The sequence below is a fragment of the Enoplosus armatus genome, chromosome 4, assembly GCF_043641665.1.
Source record: "Enoplosus armatus isolate fEnoArm2 chromosome 4, fEnoArm2.hap1, whole genome shotgun sequence".
In the NCBI taxonomy this organism is placed as follows: Eukaryota; Metazoa; Chordata; class Actinopteri; order Centrarchiformes; family Enoplosidae; genus Enoplosus; species Enoplosus armatus.
In genome coordinates, this window is record NC_092183.1 from 15,348,318 (window position 1) to 15,371,499 (window position 23,182).

The following is a 23,182-nucleotide window of genomic DNA, read 5'->3' on the forward strand; positions in this document are numbered from 1 at the left end:
AAAACGAGTAATATAAAAATACTTTGGATTGTTTGAGTACAATTAGCTGATAATACTTTTACTTGACTAAAATAATGCAGGACAGAGAGTGTCAGATCATAAATATTTCTGCTTATTTGTTCACACTGCATGCATGCAAGAAGGTGGTTGAGCATTCAGAAACAAAAAAGACGAACCAAGCATCTTTTGATCTCTTGATGAGTCAAACCATGAGTCAAGGCAGACGATTCTTTACACCTTGAGCAGGTCACCAATTCACCACAGTATCCGTTAATTCTCTTGTATTATATTATATTCACACACAAACAACAGACACAAACACACTCACACATTTTACTTGTATACTTATGAAGACTCCTGACCCTTACCCTAACTATCACAACAAAATGCCTAACTCCAACTCATGGGGCTCGAGATCATTCTCTTTCCAGAAGCTACCAGGACTGTGGTCCTACAGCTGTCAGCCGCCCACCCCCCAATATCGCCATACACACACTCTCTTTTAAACCCCCTCCCGCCACTTTGGCATCAGGCATTTACTGGTGAGCTCTCAGCTGTCTGTGCCCTAAATAAACCTTATCAGGAGCAGACCATCTTTGAGGGGGTCACTCTCACATAAGTTCTTGAATGGAAAATAGCTGTTTTATTCATAAAGCCTTGGATAATTCAAAGATCCTGGAAGGACATTTACTGCAACACAAGTAATCATGGTTTATAATAACCTTTCGTACAAAGTTGTTATTTGGGGTTTTAGTGTGCTTGGAGTTAACCCCTATGTGTAATGGATGGTTCACCTTGGCCCTGTCCCACCTCATTGAGATCCACTATAAATATAAATTGAGGAGTTGGTGGGGGAAGGTTACATACAACAGAAAAGGTTTGTAACAAACACTAGAGACTGGAGGCCCAGACCATCTACGCAGAGCAAGATACACAACACACAGTCCTAAAGGTACTGTACAGCTTCCACAGAGATCTGTTTTCTTTTTTCATTTGAGTGACAATCAGGCATGCAGTGGGTACTTTGGATAAGGACACAGAGGGGGATATACAGGGAGAGATTGTGTCTGTCCATTGAGAAAGTGGCATTTGTTGCAAGTCTTCGACTGGGGTATGAGACCATGCCCAAATAAGGTCTGAGGGGAGGCCATTTAAAGTTAGAGATAGCATGTGCATGGCCATTTGCTACAGGGGACCCAGCAGGACACTGATTAGCAACAAGGGTGAGGATAAAAAAACATTCTAATGCTACAGTATTAAATAATATCATGAGGCTGACAGATTATGATTACTATTCTCCAGGGAGAATGTGAAATAGGAGTCTGTACTGTATGTCTGTATAGGTTTTGAACTGCTTCTATACCTCTATTCTAATTATCTGTTCCTCTGAAATGACAAAAAAGTGTAAAACTGTTCAGCAGATATTTATTTTTAATCTGTAGCTAATTTGAAATATTTGTTTGTATCCAGAAATCTCTTTACATGACTGGAATGTGTGGCTTTGGATCGAAGCTTTGCTGGCTTACTGTTAAAATACTACATTTGCATTTGATTGACTGACACTGAAACTGTTGAACTGTGATTTGGATGGTGAGCTGATACTGTCAGACACAAGAAGTGATGAAACATAAGTGTTGACCGTCAGGTTGGATTTTACATGAAAAAGTTATGATCTGTAGATTTCACGTCATATAACGGATGTCCCCTTTTTCTACCAGATGGGAGACCCAATCCAGTTAAAAGATGAAGGAAACAAACACTTCCAGGCAGGAGATGTCGACAAGGCCATTGATTGCTACACTAACGCCATCAAGGTGTGCAAGGACAAAAAAGTGCTTGCTGTCATTCACAGGAACAGATCTGCATGCTTCCTAAAAAAGGTAAGCTGGGTAAAACAGGGCAAAAACAAACATATACCAAATATGTTATATTTGCTATTTCTTTGGCAAATTTAGACTTTTATTTAGATGTTTCTGTTTTTCTTGCAGGAAAACTATGCCAATGCAGCATCTGATGCATCTAAAGGTAGAGTAATAAATACAGAAATTTAACCAACACCAAATACAGAATCAAAACAATAAAAACATTAACCAAAGGCCACAAGCTCATTATACTCTTTCTTCTTCTTATATAGCAATTGATGTTGATGCAGCAGATATTAAAGCCTTGTACCGGCGTTGCCAAGCTCTGGAGAAGCTAGGTAAACTGGACATGGCTTTCAAGGATGTGCAGAGATGTGCCACCCTCGAACCAAAGAACAAGACCTTCCTGGAGACTCTCCGCAGGCTGGGAGCAGACATCCAGGCCAAGGTCAGCATAAAACAGAACAATACACCCACACACAGAAGTTCATACAGGACAGTGTAAGATTACGCAAATCACTTTACATAAATGCATTCAGAAACCCTAAATCAGCATGGCTGCATGTATTCAACAGTGATCTTTTGGCTGAAAATTATGATTAGTTTAGATACCTTTTGTTGTGGCATTAGAAATACATGTTTTTTTGATACTAAGGAAAATTGACACATTTACTTATACTGAACCACAAACAAAATGCATGCATATTTTTGGGACATATCAGCATCAGGAAATGTTGAAAGTTTCATTTTTATTCTCCACAGCTCAAGACAACATTCTCCACAGATTCGAGGGTGCAGAATATGTTTGATATTCTCCTTGATGATGAAATGGAAAAGGAAAAGATAGAAAAAGTGGGTATTTTCTGTAGTATGTTGGAAATGGCTGTACACTTTTATTGTTTTTAAGGATGTGGATGTACATAGTTATGGTTTCACTTCTGCAACTTGTCTTTTTATGTCTAGGCAGCCAACAACCTCATTGTGCTGTCAAGAGAGGATGCCGGGGCAGAGAGAATCTTCCAGAATAACGGAGTGCCTCTGCTGCTCAAAATGATAGAGACAGGCAAACCAGAGATGATCTTGGCTGCTGTTCGTACTTTGTCAGGGATGTGCACAGGACACAAAGCTCGGGTGAGCATACTCATAGAAAAGAGGTCAAAAGACAACAATGTCAACTGTGTAGCCTTTTCAAAACACAACAAACTTTACAGTTTAAGTACAACCTCTACCTATATGATGCCGTTCGAAATAAGTTTCATATTACGTACAAAATGTACTTAGTGTATATTTCTTATCACTACCCCTAAACAGGCCATGGCCATTATTCACATGGTGGGCGTTGATAAGATGTGCAGCATCATGGCCACTGATAATGAGGAGATCGCACTGGCAACCTGCAACCTCTTCCAGTGCATCAATGACTCCCTCACTGGTGGAGACAAAAGGGAATATGGGAAAGAAGAGGCCTTGGTTTTGGGTGAGACAGAATCATCATCTGTATCTGTAACAAAAAGTTGACTTTATTATGGGCACTTATTCAGTGCTTAATTCTTAATCTTCAACTGAATGCTATAGAATTGCAGAAATGGCTATAGTTATGCTGATGTTGGTATTTTTTCACAGCACAACTGACTGAGACATACAATCTTTTTTATATTCTGTCCTGTGCAGATGCATCTAAAGACCTGAAAACCATTCTTCTCTCTCTGCTGGAGATGGTTGCTAGTAAGAAGGTGTCTGGCCATGGCAGAGACCAGGCGCTGAACCTCCTGTGCAAGAATGTACCTCGCAAAGACAAGAGAGAGCAAGACAACTCCAAGGCCCTCTTCACTATTGACCACGGTGAGCCAGACAGCTGCATCAGGCCACTTATTTGGTTTCCAGTCTATTGCTGCATCCCAGACTTCTGACATGAGGTCTATCTATAGGTCATCTATATATGCATATATGTGTTTGTTCTACAGGTCTGAAGAAGATCCTCAAGGTGTGTGGTCAAGTTGCTGAACTGCCAGACCAGCTGCCCATGACAGACAACACACAGCTGATTGCCAGCGTGCTCCTCAACAAGATCTATGACGACCTCAAGTGTGACCCAGAGAGAGACAACTTCAGGGACATTTGTGATGAATATATCAAGTACGTCCATAAAATACATATTATGCTTTTACCAGTGTTGTGGCCAAGACTTTTCTACCAAGTCAACATAACCTACATCATCTCTTATGCTTTTTTCTTTCCCTTGTCCTCCCTTCCTTTTCCACAGATCCAAAATTGACCCCAATGACATGGACAAGACCATTCATGCTATCAACACTATCTCAGGGCTGCTTCAGGGTCCCTTTGATGTCGGTAACGCCCTGGTTGGACGGCAAGGAATAATGGAGATGATGGTTGCGCTGTGTGGCTCTGAACGTGAGGTGGACCAGATGGTTGCTGTGGAGGCACTGATCCATTCCTCCTCAAAGATGAGCCGTGCCAGCTTCATCATTACCAATGGTGTGTCGCTGCTCAAGGACATCTACAAGAAGACCAAGAATGAGCGGATTAAGATACGTTCGCTGGTGGTGAGTGTGCCTAGGAAAGAATGGAATAGAGTCGCACAAAATTATTTTTGGCCACAGCCCACGCACTATAAAAAATATCAACATTATGAAAACATCACAGTTAGAAGAATGAACAATACAATGCAGTACAGGAAAGTAAAAAACATGGTGAACAGCTACTCAACTATGTCCTGTTTTTCTCTGTGATACATAGAATATAAAGACGTTAAGTTAGACCACACAACTTCTAGATATTGTCTGTGTGTGTATGTGTGTACATACTCATGTCCATGTCCTCTCCAGGGTCTCTGTAAACTGGGTTCAGCTGGAGGTGATGATTACAGTTTAAGGCAGTTTGCTGAGGGCTCCACAGAGAAGCTGGCCAAGCAGTGCAGAAAGTGAGTACTGTCATCTTCCAATCCGACCACTTCACATTATCATTAAATACACTTACTGTTAAATGTTTCCTTTTTTACCCTTCTAGGTGGCTCTGTAATCCCCAGATTGATACCAAAACAAGGAAGTGGGCCATCGAGGGCCTCGCTTATCTGACTAATGATGCTGACGTGAAAGATGACTTTGTTGAGGATGAGCCTGCCATGAAAGCCATGTTTGAACTGGCCAAGGTATGAAAATAACAGACAGAAAGAAACATGCAGTATATCTGATCTAGATATTAGAAATAACCTCTCTCCTTTCTCTGTGTTTTTAGTCTAAGGATAAGACAGTCTTATATGCAGTAGCTTGCACCCTGGTTAACTGCACCAACTGCTATGAAAAGAAGGAAATCATACCTGAGCTGGTTCAACTTGCCAAGTTCTCAAAACAACATGTACCTGAGCAACATCCCAAGGTAAAAGAAGAAAAGGAAACTGAACTTTTCTCTAAGACCACAGACCACAATACATACATTGACGTAGGTAGAGCAGGAAATGTTACACATATGAATGTGTACACACACTTTGTATACTTTCTTTTTTCAGGACAAGAAGGACTTTATTGAGCAGAGAGTGAAAAGGCTGCTGAAGGCTGGAGTCACGTCAGCTCTTGCTGTTATGGTCAAAGCAGACAATGCCGTCCTTACTGACCAGACCAAGGAGTTGCTGTCAAGGTGGGAGAGGAAGCATCTTATAGCGAAGTGATAATGAGACATTTTGATGTGTCATCAAACATGTGATACAACTGACTGGAGTTCCCCAAATACACCTGACCCATCACAACATGTCATGTCATGAATCATATCATGACACCAGCTCGGTCACACCTTAGCTAATGCTAGCAAATGTCTTTTTATTTCCAGTCATGTCAATCCTATTTTGATACAGTGCATTTTTGCCACCTGACAGAGAACAACTTAAATTCATTTCTAAATGTTCTTTCACAGAGAGGAGGGGGTGCAAGCTAAAACACTAATGAGTACATACATTTTCTTGTTCATTCCTCCTTAAATTGCAACACAAATATATGATTGTTGAATCTATTTTAATTTTTTTTTATCTTCAGGGTTTTCTTGGCATTGTCACAGGATCCCAAAGATCGTGGTACTCTTGTCGCCCAAGGTGGGGGAAAGGTGAGTGATAGATTTGGAAATCAATGTACAAATGAATCTGCAAAATATCCCCACTGTTGTTCACTACTGTTCTTCTGACTCTGCCCTCAGGCTTTGATACCACTTGCTCTGGAAGGGACAGATGATGGGAAGAAGAAGGCCAGCCACGCTCTTGCCAAGATTGCATCTATTTCTAACCCAGAAATCGCCTTCCCTGGTGAGAGGGTAAGACATGTAGTTGCTTTGTTTATTTCTATGGCCATTCGCTTTGATATGATTGTGAGGGAAGGGGAATGGAAATTTTCTTCCTAATTTCCCCTTGGGTACACACTTTTCACTATTTTCACTTTTGACATTGCCTTCCCTATTTTTCTTTGTCTCTCTATATGATGGGAATTTATTTAGTGCTGTGTCGGTCTTATTGGATCTGAAAGTGGTTTACATCTTTTTGAGAATTCAGTATGTATCTCTGCTGATTTGGTGTTTACCTCAGAGTAGTTCAAGCGAGCAGTTTTTAAAATTCACTTCTCTGTCTTTCTTGGTTGACAGGTATATGAGGTGGTGCGGCCTTTAGTTAGCCTCCTTAACACAGACAGAGATGGAATGGAGAACTATGAAGCTCTGAGAAGTCTCACCAACTTGGCTGGTTTCAGTGATAAACTAAGGTAACATCTTTCACCATCACATGATATTATGGTCACTGTGGTACTTAATAGCTCACTTCCTACAAGTGACTTGAGCTTGCAGGTTTTGCCTTATTGTTGTTTTTCACCTTAACATTCATCTGTTTTGTAGAGTAAAGATTGTGAAGGAGAAAGCTCTGCCAGAGATTGAGAACTACATGTTTGAGGAGAATGACCAGATCAGACAGGCTGCCACTGAATGCATGTGCAACCTTGTTACATGTAAAGAGGTGAGAACAGACAAGCAGCTAAAAACACCTCACATAACAATGGCTGACATAGGCAACATGTGCAAAACTGTGTGTAAACAAAGTTTTCCAACATGTGTGAAAATTTCTATTCTGTGTGTTTTAGGTCCAAGATCGTTACCTGCAGGATGGAAATGATAAATTGAAGCTGCTGGTGCTGCTATGTGGTGAGGAGGACGACAATATTCAGGTAGCTGCGGCTGGAGCTCTGGCCATGCTCACTGCTGCTCAGAAGAAGCTCTGCACCAAACTGACCCTGGTGGTATGTACAACAGTGTTCAGTGTTTTTACTGTATGAATTACAGTGTCACATCAGAGTCTGTTTTGAAAGCATGTGTGTCCCACTATGAAAAATGCCTAGAAATCCCCTGGTTAGCTTTCCCTCAGCAACTGATAACTTAAATAATCTGGTAGATGCCACAGGAGTAAATATCCTGGTTAACACATAGGACAACATGGCTCTGTGTAAAACACCTACAAGCCTTTGTAACACCTAACTACACTGCAGCTGTTTCCATATCTCTAATTGATTTTGAAATCTTAGTGAAAGAATCAAGGCCCAGGTTGAATTTTACTTGAGTTTGAAAACTAAGACATTGATACTTTACCCTTCTGGTTGTTCTGTTCGGGACATCATTGTGTAGACAAATAGGTGTGTCACGTGTCTCTCTTTGTGCCACTGAATGCATTTCACATTTTAGTCAATTCATTTGGAATAAAAAAGAGAGTTAATTTGGAATAACCGTGAGATTACAAAATCATTATGATATTCATCTGTAATACTTAAATTACACAAAATTAACTTTTGTGACAAACTACCCAGTTTGAAAAGTATCATGTGACACTGACTGAACTCTCCCAACAGACCACCCAGTGGCTTGAGATCCTGCAGAGGTTGTGTCTCCATGCCAACCCTAAGATACAGCACCGTGGCCTTGTGATTGTCTACAATATCCTCAACTCAGACGACAGTGAGCTGGCCAAGAAGCTGATCGAGAGTGAGATCCTGGAAATCCTCTCAGTGATTGGTAAGGCGGAGGACAATCCCAAGAGGCAGGATGCCATCGATGCATCACGCACGTGTCTGGTCAAAGCTATGGATCTTGGTCTCATCAGACCCTTCACCAGCCCTTCTTAAAATACTGGCAACAAGATAAACAACAGCAACGGACATTCTTCTTAATTCCTCTGTTAAATACAGACTTTTTTTCCAAATGCTTTTCCAAGCATCAACCTGGCTCCAAATCTCTAAAAATAATCTTTCACAATATCAATCATTGGGTTTTTTTTTACAGAGGCTGTTTTATTTGAGGGTGGGGTAGTAGAATAAGCACATACTGTATGGGGGATTTCCTACCATGAAGCATCCTGAAATGTATTATTTCCATTTGTGCTGAACTATTAATGAATGTTTAAAGACTGATCACTTTACATGTGCTTGTTTATACCAGGTTCCACTGTTTGACATTTGTGTGGTTAGATGACAAAATGAATGGAAAGCAAAAATATACCCTTTAAATAAAACCTAAATGCTTCAGTGTCAATTTGGAACTCATACATGCAAGTCATCTATCTATCTATCTATCTATCTATCTATCTATCTATCTATCTATCTATCAGTTTTCAATTGGTCAGATGCCTAAACTGAAAAGTGACTGTGTTGAATCAAGTCACTTGGAAAATTAAATGCAAAACATGAAACAAAATAAAAATAGGTGAACCAAGTAAAGTAATACATTAATTAAACTGTAACAATAGATAATTCTTACTGTAATAGGGTTACTATAATGTAATGTAATATTTTTGACTTACTTACGCTTACCTCCATAACTTGCTTTGCCCTTTGATAACATTTTGTTAAACTAAATTGCAGACATTTGATGGTGGTAAAAAGACAACTCTCTGGAAAACCTTTTCATATATTATGCACATTGATTTCCTTCTTTTCATAGCCAACTTTGAGGGATCTTAGGTGTTGCCTCAAAAATGTCATGCCACAGTATGTCATTTCATGCCATAAAACGTGCCACAGCTATTCTGATTTATGTTTTTATTTAGAACATCTCTGCCTCAAATGTAACTTTTTAAAAAGTTCACTGTCAGCTCTGTCAAGACAAAAGTACCAACTAAATTAGAGGTACATAGGACACAACACAATGTAAGATCAGCACCAGGAAGACTTTCTGAACTTTCCAAGAAAAGTATCTTGCTGCTCTCTAGCTCACTGGAACATCAACACTTTCTCCCACATTTCCTGTTGGAGACATACTATATCTGCGTCTTTACCCGCACAGTGTTGCTTTAATTCTCTACCTGATAACCTTTAAGTCATTCTCTGTAAAGCCAGAACTAGAATGAAAGTTTCCTTACAGCATTTGATATCACCTTAATATCATTCATGTTACTATTTTCATTTTTGTTAAACTCAGTTTGGACCTTAGTTTCTTGTACCAACTGCACACGTTTAATGGTGTTAAAAAGGCAACTCTATGGGAAAACGTTTCATTTTCTGCGCACTATTTTAGCCAACTGCTCATGCATGTTTCATATCTTTTATGGTTTAGGTTTTAACTTATAACTGCTTTGTTGGAAATTGAACTTAAAAAAAAAGGTTATACCCATGACAATGATGAGCATTACCAGTACTCCTCAGCCGCATATACTTACCGCGAATCGCATGGTGGGGTGGAGGTGGACTCTTCCAGGAAAGGAAGGCATCTGATGGCAAGACGCTTGTGACTGTTAGTCACTTGTCATTGTTCAGTTTCCTAAGCTGAACAATAACAAGTGAAACCTGCACAGACTCAAATATGGTAGATCATTGACTGTGTGTGTGGATGAGTGTAGGTGCGTGCGGCTGGGATATGAGCTAACGATGGAAGAAATGTTTAGAAAACTCAACCATTAAAATTGCCCATAATGAAATAACCTGCACTTGACCGTAGTAATTTTAGATGGGAAAGTAAATGGTAATAGTAATGTTCTCTTTATTGACTTAATTTAATTAAGATGACAATCTCAATTAATAAAAATAATTATAAAACCAGCGTTTGCATATCAGTGGTCACGATTGTGGCCTTAACAGACCGAAAAACAACAACAACAATGACAATGTCTTTTCAATACCTTCATGCTGACCCATATTATAATAAACTTTAGTACATTTTATTTACACAGTACTTTTCAAAACAAATTTACAAAGTGCTTTACATGGTTGAACGAGTCAGGACTGAATGAGGCAAATAAAATCAGACAATTAAAATGTCATAACTCAGGAAATGCAGGATTGGACTCAAGTGCAGACAGAGGTGGCAGCAGGATGACTTCAGTAATTTATTGATGATAATAGCTTACAGGTAACAGGTAGAAAGGAAGAACACAAGCAACTAGGATGAACTGACAAAGTAACGAAGGATCTGGGCTGGTACATGTCTTTAATGACTGATGAGGGAAGTGAGAACAGGTGAGCAGGTGAGTGAGGAAGTCGTGTTGAAAAAAAGTCACATTAGTGAAAATGTTTTTGATAGAAAATATATGATTACGTTAATAGCTTCCATGTAATGTGACCCAGTGAAAGCAATACCAAAATGTATCACTACATCGCTACACATGGCCAAATATGAAACACCTCTTCATATTGGATTTTAGTGTTTCTTCTAGTTTTATTTATTTATTTATTTCAGTTTAGTGATACCTTTTGGTATTGATTTGGAATCACTTGCATGTTACTCAATGCATGAGTTCTCATAGTAAATCAGTCAACACAAATTAAATGTCAATATGACAATTTTGAGCATTCCATTTGTTTCTATTGGCTCTCTTACATGACATACGCTTTAGTGATTATTGGACCTTAATTAAATGTAAATATGACTGGTTGTATTGACCCTTTAAAGGTTTTTCAACAAGAAGAACTGGATGGGCTATAATCTGTATAAAAAAAAAACCCACTACCCTCATGAATTAAATCAAGTCATTTTGAGGTAGAAACCACCTTTCAGTTATAAGGTAGGTAACCCTTTTTGGCAAGTACAAAACTACATGTCTCCAGCCTGTGGTTCACTTGCATACCAGCCCACCACTCCACCAGCCCAGCAACTTACTTTTCCCCCCGCACACGCCGGATCCCCATTCCCAGCCATCTCCCTCTCATCAGCCACCTCATTGTAATAAAACTCCTTCCTAAAACAATCCACCTCTTTGGCCACGTGTCCTGCGCTTGGGTCTCCCCTGTGATTGTAACACAAACACGTTTTGTAAATGGAAAACTGCATGTTACTGGTTGTACTGACGCTTTAAAGGCATTTCAACAGGTAAAAAGGACTGGAAGGGCTATAATCTGTCAAATATAACCCACGAGAGTGAAATAAAGTCATTTTGAGACAGAAACAACCATTCGGGCACAAGGTAGGAGCTGCAATCACTTTTTGGCAAATGGAAAACTGCCCTTTATGGGTTGTGGGCTGCTTTAAATATATTTCAACTGGTAAAAAGGACGGGATTGGTTATAAGCTATGGCACAGAGCAGGTAAAATAATGCAGAGACTAGGATAATTGCAAAATAGATTATTTGTCTTTTATAAGCCATCCGTAAACTACAGTCTAGTTTCTAAATATAAACAAGGCCTATTAGACATACCAAACAACGGAAACATTAGGCTATTGCCTATAATCACGTAAATGACATGCATGATTACGCAATAAACTGCAAACACCTCTTTGGCCACAATTGTGATTTTTCGGTAACCAGAAGTGTTAAACTTTCACAAAGACATACCTTTACTATTACCACGGACATAAAGTTATATGTTTCCCACGATGTGACTGTTTGATTCGGGTAAAAGCACCTGCGGACGTATACAGAGGGGGTGATACAGCTTTAACAGGCTGAGCGCGTGCTCAAATGCATCAACTAGTGTTGCTGACTGCAGGTCGGCAGCACCACACTTGCGACTCTTAAACTGCCATAACTGGGTGAAACTGAGCAAGAAACGCAGCTGGACATACATCGATATATCCAGCCCCGTTATCAGATTCAACTCATTTTTCGTCAGTGCGAATAATAACACTGTCTCATCCGTTCCTGGATCACGCCCAGAAGCAGGTTCAGAAGGTCGTATGTTATCAGAGGACATTTTGAGAGTGGACCTGGATATATTCAGGTAATGTTACATTGTGTAGAATCTAAAATTTGCACTAGTGACTCGGTTTTTCATGTTTAACCTTTGAAATTCACGCTTTAGTGTCTTTGCCGTGTATGAAGTGTCATGGACTGTGCCGCTAATAGTGTACAGTGGGGTGATGAAATTCTCATGTGCTGTGAAACTCGCCCACTGGCGCGATAAACTGTAAGATGAGGCGATCTCGTTCTAAGTTTAGTGTCTCATACATTTGGTTAGTACTCCTTAATTAGAGGCTGATGTGTTTACATTTAGTTTTAGAAAAGCCATGTGTATCACACATGTCTGTGTATTAGGTATACCTAGGCTAGCTAACACTAATGCAGTCTAATAGCCTACAATCCTGCAATTAATCCTACTTTCGTCGAGGTTATAAATTAGGTTATGGAAAGGTGTTGATTCCCCTGTATGATCATTTTGTGGTGGTGTTGTTGAATTGTATTATGTAACAGGCTGCGGCGAGTGTGGTGGTGTGTAGTGTGTACGATTTCTGTTAGGGTAGCTTTGGTAGTATGGATGGGGGACGTTGAGACGTTAAAGTCATATGAGAAAGTACCAATTGTGGTGGCTAAAAAACTCAAAACCCAAGTTGTTGTGGGGATATGGAAGAAAAAAATTGAAGAGTAAGAGTGAAGAGCTGAGGCAAAACAGTGGTTCTGACTGAGGGGTAATGACAGGAAGATGTCAGGGAAGAGAACAATTAGGAATTTCTTACTATAAAGTTTCTGATCTAAACTATATGTTCAACAGGAAGTGTGGGGGGAACAATATACATCCCAGTGAGCAACTGTGGAAGACAGCTGGCTCATTTTGTGTGATCCAGAAGGCCTTCTCAGCACTGATTTCTAACATGAATGGTAGGCTTCTGACAAATTACCAACTTCAAAGCATGTCCGTGTCCAGCCTTCAATTTAGTTTTTTATTTTTGTCTTGACAGAGATGACCGCCATCTTTCTGCTGCTGTATGCTTGTGTGCCTGCTCAGGACTTCCCAGTCACTGCAAGTCACAGTATGTCTTCTCTTGACCTCCACTCTCATGATTAAAAAAAAAAAGTTTATATGACATATTTCATAGATATACTGTTTGATGTTACAGGTGGAAACACATCTGTGAAGCACTTTTTCTGCAAGATTCCAGGATGTGCCACTAATGTGACTTGCGTATATTGCAATGACATTCCTCTCTTCGGTGACACTCACATCGCAAATTGCACAGGCCTTCCACCACCCAATACTGTCTGCCAGCATGGTGGTCGGGCATTCGTTTCCATCGTTGCAGATGTTAACTGTGAATTTGAAGGGAAATCCGGATATATTCAGACCGAAAAATGTACAGGTATATGCTTTTACTTTCTAAAGCCTTTAATATACTGTACGTCATTCACAATGTTAATCTTAAAAATTTAATTTTCATTTGATGGCCCATAAAACAACATATTTCACAGATTTAGTGAGTTAACATTCACATTAATATCCCTGTTCTTTTTGGGGTTTTGGAGTTTTTTATGTGTAAACTTCATATATTTCAGAAACCTGGTTAGCCCCATATGCTAGTTTTGAAAAGCACAAATATTCTACTTGTGTACTTTGAGATGGGGATACTGTGTAATGTGAAGCCTTCATCCATGTTTTTGTTTACTGCAGTTCACTCCAACTGAATGCTGTTTGTTAATAATTTCATGTTGGAGGGAAATCCCATCACTGCACACAGCTAAAATTCATCATCCACATTTTAGCTGTTGAATCTCTGCTGTCACTTTTTGCTGACTTTAAATCAATGTACTCTTCACAAAAAGCAATAACACACTTGATGCCAAACTAGATTCTAGTTTCTGTTCAATATGCTGATGATAAATTAGAATTTCACACCCAGCACATTTTCCTAAATCGATAGTCCCATTGTATACGGGTAAAATATATTTTCTGATGTTTTTTATGATTATGTCTTACTTTTTAACCCTTCTCTTGTTTTCTCAACTAGACCACAGCAACATTTGTGATTTTATCAGTGGTAAGCTTGTCCTGCATATAGACTCTTTACATCATTCTGCTCACTATTTTGATTGACCGTTGACTGGAGTTTTTCCTCTTTCCTTCAGCTGTCACATCTCCACCAGTCACCACAAAGGCTCTGCAAAAAGACCACGCAAAACATGGACCCATTATTGGTGGAGTTTTAGGTAAGTTTTGAACACCAGTAAATCTGATACTTTTCTGCTTATACCATGTTTCTTCTGCTTCTGGATAAGCAACTGTCGACAGCAGCCAGTGGTAAATCATTCTTATAAAAATGCTTTTTGCTACTAATCCGACTTGCTTTTACTTTGCCATTCTTTGTCTTCTTGCTTTCGCACAAGGCTGATTGCCTTTCAAATGCCGACAATGAGGTGAGATCAAAATTTTATGATCAGTTGCATTTATTTTATATTGATACAATCGTCTTATATATCCATTTCTTGATTCCACAGGTGGTTTAGTACCACTACTAGTAATAGTAGGCTTATCTGTGAATTTCTGCAAAAAGAGACGAAACAGAGAGCAAGGTAATGGAAATATATTATTGTTATTCATAAAGTTCATGTATTCAGATGTTTAGCTATTGTGATATCATGTTACCAAGTCGTGTTTAGTCTGAATTTGTTTCAGTGACTGTACCCCTAAGGGAGATGCACAGCTCTGGAGAAACCAGTGAGAGGTTAGTGAACATTAAATAGCCAGCATATAGCCCTTAGTATGTGCAAAGTCGATGTAAATATACTAATTCTGAGACGACTTTTTACACCTTCAGAGATACTGTGGACCCTGGTCTGGATGATGGCAGCTCTCCTTCTGAATGTGATGTGGAGCAGTCATAATTTATTGTTAAATAAACACGTTAATTTTGAAACAGGCTACTTTTTATTTTATTGTGTACAAGCCTCCACCACAAGTTACTATACTATCACAGGGATGCCACAACTCTCATATCATGCAACCAGGAACTAAAATGTGAATTTAACAGTTTGGGAGAGATGACAGGTATATGAATGCCATTCTAACTTTAAGCAATGAAATGAAATAAATCTGGATTCCTCTGTGGCCTGCAGGGGGCAGGCTAGTCCCTAGTCATTTTGTATCCAGTAGTGCACTGAATGGCAATAAGGGAGGGCAGGGACGTAGAGACACGCAGGGCTTCTTGCTGCTCTCAGTGGAGGAGTGACTATTCAGTTGAACCACTGTCAGCTTGTAGTGGAAATACACACTGCGAATATTTTTCTTAACCGCATTTATTTATCTGTTGGGGTCGGCTACTCGAGGAAAGGGCTTTCTGAGAGGACTGCAGCAGCTACTGAGGAAAATATTTCTACGCGACTACTCACAAGAAGACGATTGGCTGGTTTCTATGAGTTTGATTTGTCCAGTGCGAAACACCAGATATCTTGGTACGATTTATGTTCACTGTTAAAAAATATATACATTAGGGGTTAACTGTACTGAGACAAAGACCGATAACGTTCATACATAACGTTTCGTGTTTCAAAGTGTTTCCAGGTGTTGCGACAGGTGAACAACTACAGGTGCGCTTAAACTGTTTCTGGTCGGTTACATAGGTTTTATGACATTATAGGTATGAGGTTATATTTTCTTATTTTACCATAATGTAAATTATAACATTTAAGTGAAGGCGTGAAAATTAAATGTGGTCTTGGTTCAGGTGGTGGCTCATTTGAATTTCATCCTTAAACTCTACATTAATGAAATTCATGTTACTGATGTTGAGATAAAGCAAGTCGCACAACCAGTTTGCGCCAGAGTGTCAGTAGTGCTTTCTGTAAGAACATTTACTTTGCCGCAGTTTCCTACTAATGAGGAAGTTTGTTGTTTATGTGTCTGTGACTCTGTCTTGCACGTTTGATGGGAATTGAGGTTGTGTAACAGCAGAGGAAGAAAGTCACTTGTTCAGCACATTGTAATAATGGAAATCACACCTTAACCCCCTGCTTTCCATTAACGCACCCACCCCCTACTGGACACTTTATCTGGACACTTAACCTTATTTTGGTCACTACACTGTTTGTTATTTATCTTATCTTATCTTATTTTTATTTTTATTCTTATTTTACCTTTTATATTCTACTTATTTGTTTTTTAAAACAATAGCACCTTCAGACCACGGCAAATTCCTTGTAATGTATGTTACTTGGCAATAAACAGTTTCTGATTCTGATTCTGGTGTGTATGAGTGTAGAATAATGCTGATGATCTTTTCATGTCTAGCTGTTAACACCTGGCTCAGTTTAACCTTTTGTAAGCCAAAAGACTACTGCAGTCATACAGTTGTTAAATCCCTGTGGCATACTATGTGCTGTATCCAGGTGACAGATTGTCTGTATTCCAAACACATTATCTGTGTGCATTATTAGATGCTGCACTGGACCAGCCTCATATAGCCTACTGACGTGAGCCTCAGTACCTATCACATTATCACTGCTCTTTACAGTGAAGTGCTACATTTCTCCTCCTGGTAGTTGGCAGTCAGGCTGTGAGTGTGAAATAGCTTCGCCAGTCCTAAGAGAAAAAGAGATAACTGGTTATCTTGTATGCTATACTGGGAGACTGAGAGCTGCCCAGTGAGCACTGCTCAACAACAGCAGTGTCCAGTGAATTATCTGGACTTACTGATTAACATTCAGTGGCAGTTCAACTGTTGAGCTTGTGTTTATGACATTATATCATTGTGTTTGAAGGAGAGGTAAGCTTTGTCATAATGAAAGACGTTTTGGCACATTATGATGGTTTTCTCTGCAGTAAGAGAGGCAGTTGCAACTTTATATTTTGTTTCCTTCATCTGAGAGTCTTGAACAACTTGAATGAGAAATGTTTCCCATTAGAAATGACTCTGGACTTTTTTGAATTCATGAAATAGAATAAATGTTTGATAGAACACAGTGATTTATTTGCTTTTCCTTCAGTTTAACCTCTTTCTAGACTATCACAGCTTAAAACATGTGGTCACAGGGCATCCTGGTGGTTCAGCTGGATGAAGAGTGAAGTGTAAGTCTTGGGTCTGATCTTTGCCCTGAGACCCTTTTCATGTTCAAGCTTGTGTCTCTGCACTGCAAAGCGGCTAATAAAGCAACATATGTTAAAAATATCTTGTGATTGTACCTTGAAATATTACAGACACCAGTCACTAAGTCAGAGCGTGATATACTCATGATTGGAGAAAATTAATTATCATGCATATCTGACTGGTCTCAAGCCAGGCTTTAGGACAAGGAATTTCACAGGACTATGAGCCTGTGGTTTCCTCTATGAACTTCTTGTTTCTTCCTCATTTGACTGGGAGGCAGTGCAAGTGGTCCAGCCCGGGTCAGGTTGGTCAGGTTGCCGCAGAGGAAGTTTGAAAGGGAAAACAGCTCATGCAAATCCCCTGCTCTCTCCTTGGGACTAACACCTGAGCTCTTGCGCTGTGCTGCCTGCCACCCTTGCACTGATATGTTGCTTGTCAGAGTGAGCAGCATCTGTGCATTATGTAATATTTTCTGTCTGAGTAGCAGCAGAAGTGCCACAGCACTGAAGAGCCAAAATCTTGTCAACACAAATCATATTTATTCTCAGCTCCTCTTGGGCTTTTTCCGGGAGTGGATCAGATTCTCTCTTAAATAAGTGACTAAATCGTGATACTGACTGTAACTGTAAGCATTCATCTCTGATTCAAAGCAGAGGGACACCTTTTTTAAGCCAACATTAGTATATCCTTTTCCTGCTGTATATGCTTCCTGTGAAGAGGTAATACAGCAATTAACAGGTAAATGGTTTTTAGTGCAGTCTTGTGATTTTGGGTCAAAGAGCACTCTGTGTACTGTGCTCACACTGTACCATGGGATCCCAGTAGTGACAGGACCAAAATAACAGGCATATGAGGCTCATTAAGACAGTTACATAAGTCAGTGCCCTGAACAGTAGTTCTTAGCTCTCTCTCTCTCTCATTCCTGATAATGGTCCGACTGACCGATGTGCCTTGTGTCCAGACGCAGGGGTGTGGCCCCACATTGGGTCTGGTTACATTCAAGATGTCCTGATAAAAAAATGCCTCACTGTGTTGTGATAATGAAATTCGGCACCTCGTAATGTTTGTGTGTGTTTAGTGTGACCTCTCTTCTTCCTACACCTACTCTAATTCTTCTCTCAGAGGATCCTCTCTCACTCCCGTCTACAGTGTTATATTCTGGGTCCAAGTGCTAATGTGCCACGTCCCAGTTGAGTTGAAAGTGTGACAAGAGTGTTTGTTTTCTTTCCAGAGTTTGTCATCTCAGGTTATACAGCACCATGTCATTCTTTTCTTCTTGCTTTTTTCAGCTCAGTTGTAGCAACCTTTACTCAGATCACTTTAATTTCAGTGGAGCAGCAGAGCGAGTGGCGGTGCATTTCATTGTAGAATGAGATTCAAGAGTATTTGTAGGTTGCTTCCATACAGTTTGAAAAAAGTATGACAAAATGTGGCATCCACACCTTGGTGGACATCATTGGAGTTATTGTATTTCAGTTTACTGTGGTTCAACTTGTTGCAGTGGTTGGATGTTCTGCAATACAACATGCAGTTGGTTTCGCAGGTTCTGATGGTTAATGAATGTTGTGTGTTATGCTGCTTTGCTATTTCACCAGTGAGTCAGTGCCAGGCCTTTAGGGGTTTCTACTAATGATTACTTTTTTATTCGTTAATAAAAAATAAACTTGTCTGTGATGGAAAAACAAATGGGGATACTCTGTAAATTACCTCAACAGTATCGCTGTACTGCAATGTCTTGTTACTTATTGGCGGGCACATACTCTGATACTGAAAATGTGGGATAAACTAATATTGGCTGATTTATTGACCATCTTGAATTATCTACATTTGTGAAGCATTAACTAACATGTGTGGTGTTTTTACTAGATAAATAAAATTATTCATTGTTCATCAAAATTGGAATTTATTGTGAATAATAACAGATCATTGGACTATTTGAATCAGTGCGCCAAGCCTCCTCAGAATATTTTAAACAAACAAACTTTTGAATCAGAGCACTGCTGAAAAAGAAGGTACGTAAAACCTGGACACATACTCTATTGATTTGATGAGTTTTAGCCCCCACGCCTCTGTTCAGTTGTGTTGCACCTCTACCTAAGCACATCGTGGGCTGCTCTCTCTCTGTTATCTATTTTATTGTCCTCATTCATTCTGCAAGGCTGCACTCATGTCAGCACATACCACACACTACTGATAGCCACCAGGACTCAGTCAGGACTTCATAATCAATTGTCTTTTACTGTCAGTACTGTGATCAATGTTCACCCTAGACGATATAAAATGTATTAGAAAATGAAACCTCACAGCAATGGAGCCTACAGAAATTGTACCATAAATTGTCCACCAGTTGTAACAATTAGGAAACCGTGAGAAAAAGTGCACAGGGTGTGAAAAACGTAGCCACCAGGTGCCAGATTGTAAAATTGCATCCAAGAGGAAGCTACGAGCTGAGGTGGAAGGGCCAACTGTGTGTGTGTGTGTGTTCAACCCATTCTGGGGACTAAAAGCCAATATATCTCAGCCTCTGTGACAGATTTTAACAATTATTTTTTAAAATAAGTCTCTCAAAAGTCCTCCAACTATACAAAATCACTGAAATGAGAATCTAAGAGTGAAGATACAACTTGTCACAACAATCCTCATTCACAGCACCTTATGTAATTCTTGATGATGTGACCTGACACACATTCGTCAAAGTTAATCGTCAAAGCTGTGTTTCTGCTACATGGACTCCCTAAATTCATGTTTCTACAGAGATATGTTAATCCTGGGAAGACTGTCAACTAATACCAGTGTCAGAGTCTGTTAAAAATGTCCTTAATTTATTTTGCAGCAGGTGAATCTAGATGTAGAATTTCCCAGTATTATTGCTTTGATCTTAATGACCTCCAAAGGGGAGTTCCCCCCTCCCTGGCCTCTCAGCACATTGGCTTCAGCTTTTGAGAGGATGAAAAAATCTGTTAAAGAGGGCCTTCTCCAGTAATTGGCTCATAATTGTGCTCCTCTGTATAACGATTGGTTGGTTGGAGTGTTGCAGACAGAGTGATAGGTTGGCAGCCATGCAGGAATTCAGATTATTTGGAGGTTGTGGTGTTTGTTGTTGTTTCTTGTTGTTGTTGTTTTGGTCCTGCTGAACCCCCATGCCCCCCTCCTCCTTTCCTGCCTCGGTAATGATGAGGCTTGCAGAGGCCCACTCAGGGGACTCTACGGTGCCAGAGTGAGAGAGTTGGAAGGAGAGATGACTAAATGAAAGGGTGGGAGAAAAGAGTTAAAGAATATGGAAATTTGACAGCATGAAACTCCTTCTTTTTTTTCTTCAGCAACAGGCTGCTACCTCTGATCAATAAAGGCAGGGTGACCTAATCCCCTCTTACCCCCCACGATTGACCACTACTGCGAATAATCAACAGTCAGTTTTGCCCACAGAAATATGCATAGGTAATAAACCTGCCTGTCACCCTTGTGGCTTAAAGGAGGGTAAGAGGACCTTTGGATTCCAGGGCAGGGCTGAGTAAAACTAAGCTGTGCTTGTCTGGGATGGGCAAGTCTCTGTCTTCTTCTCTTTGTGTCATGTGATCATGTTTTCCACGTGCTGTGATGTTAGGAGCTGAGGCTTGCTTGCGTAGATATCACTGGTGGCTGAATATAATAAGCCAGCTGTAATAAGTCCTTGTCTCAGAGAGTGTCGTGCTGTACTGTATCGCTCCATCAGGGCAGCCTCTCCCTGCCTCTGTGTCTTAAGAGAACATTGTCTCTGGTTTCTCTCTCTATATACTCATCTCTATGTTTCGCTCACCCCCCTCCATTCCTTCAGTTGAATCATGTGACTCTCTGGACACAGAGGGTGACCTACCCCTCACTGCTTCTCATGCAGAGTGCAACTAGAGGAGACACTCTCTGAATTACAAATACACAGGCCGAGTCCTCTCCCTGGGTTTGTTGCATTCATGTTGTCTTAGCAAACAAAATATTTTCATTGTCTTGCTCCATATTCATTGCAGTGCAGAATTTTTTTCCTTCCTGTCCTGCTGGGAAAATTGCTTTGCTTTTAATAAAAATTGACATGTGGTTTTGTTGTACATTGTTGTTGCAGAAATTACGAGGGAAGCCACCCAACTAAATATTTAAAACTATCACACCTTTTGTTCTGTATCTCTGTTTCTCTCTCCCATTGTCTTCCTCCTCTGTCTTTTTCATTCCCTAGTTGTCATTCCCAGTTGCTGTCTAGCTCATATTTTCTGTTCATACCACATTTGAAAGGTCATAGCTCTGTAGGTGTAGTCCCTCCTCCCCTCCCACCTATTGTTTCTCTTTATTTGCTGTTGTCAAAAGGTCAAATACTATCAATAGTTAAAATGTACATTTAGTTGGTGGTAGTTGCCTGGCCAGTGGTATATCTCACACGTACACGACCTTGAGCCCGCTAAAACAAGCATTAAGATTTATGTTGTGCTCAGCACACACTGCACACTCTGCACTGTGTGATGATGCATTAGGGACAGTAGCTGTTCTCAACGTAAAGAGCTCCCATTCTTTGCACTTGTCGTCTTATCCTTGCAGCTTCATGTTTTTAAGACATAAATCACTGTATTTTTAGCCATGCTAGCTCTGTAGGCGGGTTGATCAGTCTGTTTATACAACAGTGTCCAACTATGGGATGGATGTCACTTTCATGACAACATGCATCTAAAACTTATGACCAAAGTTTCCTATGTACTCTGAGATCAATGCCAAAATACTGTAGCATGCTAACTGAATGATGTTAGCATTCTAACATGCTATACATTAATTATTACACTACATTAGCACGCATGCTAAGTGTACACTTGTTAACATGCATAACATACATGCTACACGCTGGATGTTACATGATAAACACCACCTAAAAATATAAATATAAAACCTTTTGATATAGGCAACAGAAAAAGTCTTTTCATTTGGTGCTGCCGTACAACCAAACCTCAATTTTTGCCCTTTTAGGAGTAATAGCAATGAAAGTTGTCTCTACGTTGTTAATCCAACTAATCAAACATCCACATGGGCTGCAAGTGTGGCTACAGTTTTTTGTCTTGTTTAGACATATAGTGTCCACACACACTCACACATACTTCTCTGCCAGCCCTGCAATGATGCGTGCCTGCTGCATGCAGGCAGACACTACTCTGAAGCTAAAGCACAGCTTGTCCCTCAGAGGGATGATGAAAACAAACACACCTCCAGAGGATACTGTGAAATATGGAACAGAATGCACCAAAAACAATCCAAAATAAAACCTGCCTGCTGTTTTACAGCTTCATTTGGTGTGGGGATTCACCAAGGAGAGAAAACAGAGATGCTTGGCTATGTTTACCGGGCCACAAAACCTGTATGTTTGTGTGTACATGTACGTGTTGAGACTGTTTGCATTTTCTGTCCTGTTTGCTTTGTGTGTATTTGTATTTCTCATTAGGCAGTCTATTTGAATTGGGTGGAACCAGAGCAGAGCTCCTGAATTGGGTGTGTTTTATCTCTTTTTGTGTGTTTTGTGGGATTGATGAGCAGATATTTCTGTTTGACTGAACATTTCACAAGGACAGTGTCAGTCTATTCTCCATCCCCCTCACTTCACTCTGTCTGCCCCCCCCCCTCCCCCCACTAAGCATTTTCTACTCCTCTGCCTGTCTCGCTATGTGTCTGTGAGCAAAATACAGTCATTCTTGAAATATCTACAACAGCCAGGGGATAAATCTGAATGTTTTTGAGATGGTAGAGGACTACAAATCATTTGTTCATTATTGTAATTTATAGGACTGATCATTTCTGCTGGGTTAGTGGAGAGGAGCCCACACATTAGATGTTTGTTTCCTAGCCGCATGATAACATAACATGACACATTTCACAGAAGCAACTATTTACACGGTTGGGGTAACGAAGCCAATTATGTAATCACACTAACACACCAAACAGTGAGCAAGTGTTTACGCAAGGCATCAGAAAGATAATGACTACTGCCCCCACACCACATATACATTCACCCTTGGGGTATACAGTACTTTTGGGAAATTTGGGATTTTATTTCATCTAT

General features: G+C 40.0%; 2 protein-coding genes across 2 annotated transcripts in view; both read left to right on the plus strand.

Moving 5' to 3' along the window:
* Positions 1-774: 774 nt before the first annotated feature.
* Positions 775-8,423, plus strand: LOC139284153 (protein unc-45 homolog B-like). The gene is given in 21 exon segments (XM_070904337.1): positions 775-846; positions 848-952; positions 1,719-1,880; positions 1,989-2,025; positions 2,135-2,310; positions 2,625-2,714; positions 2,826-2,993; positions 3,174-3,339; positions 3,534-3,704; positions 3,827-3,998; positions 4,126-4,426; positions 4,709-4,803; positions 4,890-5,031; positions 5,118-5,258; positions 5,389-5,516; positions 5,909-5,975; positions 6,066-6,179; positions 6,504-6,619; positions 6,750-6,867; positions 6,992-7,147; positions 7,751-8,423. Coding segments are annotated over 21 exon segments (2,970 nt in total). The 3' UTR covers positions 8,024-8,423.
* A 7,028-nt stretch (positions 8,424-15,451) lies between these two features.
* Positions 15,452-23,182, plus strand: part of pip5k1bb (phosphatidylinositol-4-phosphate 5-kinase, type I, beta b) — a 33,957-nt gene continuing 26,226 nt past the window's right edge. The window contains exon 1 of the mRNA XM_070904957.1: positions 15,452-15,487. The gene's annotated coding sequence lies outside the window, so the exon portion shown is untranslated. The remainder of the gene's footprint in view (positions 15,488-23,182) is intronic.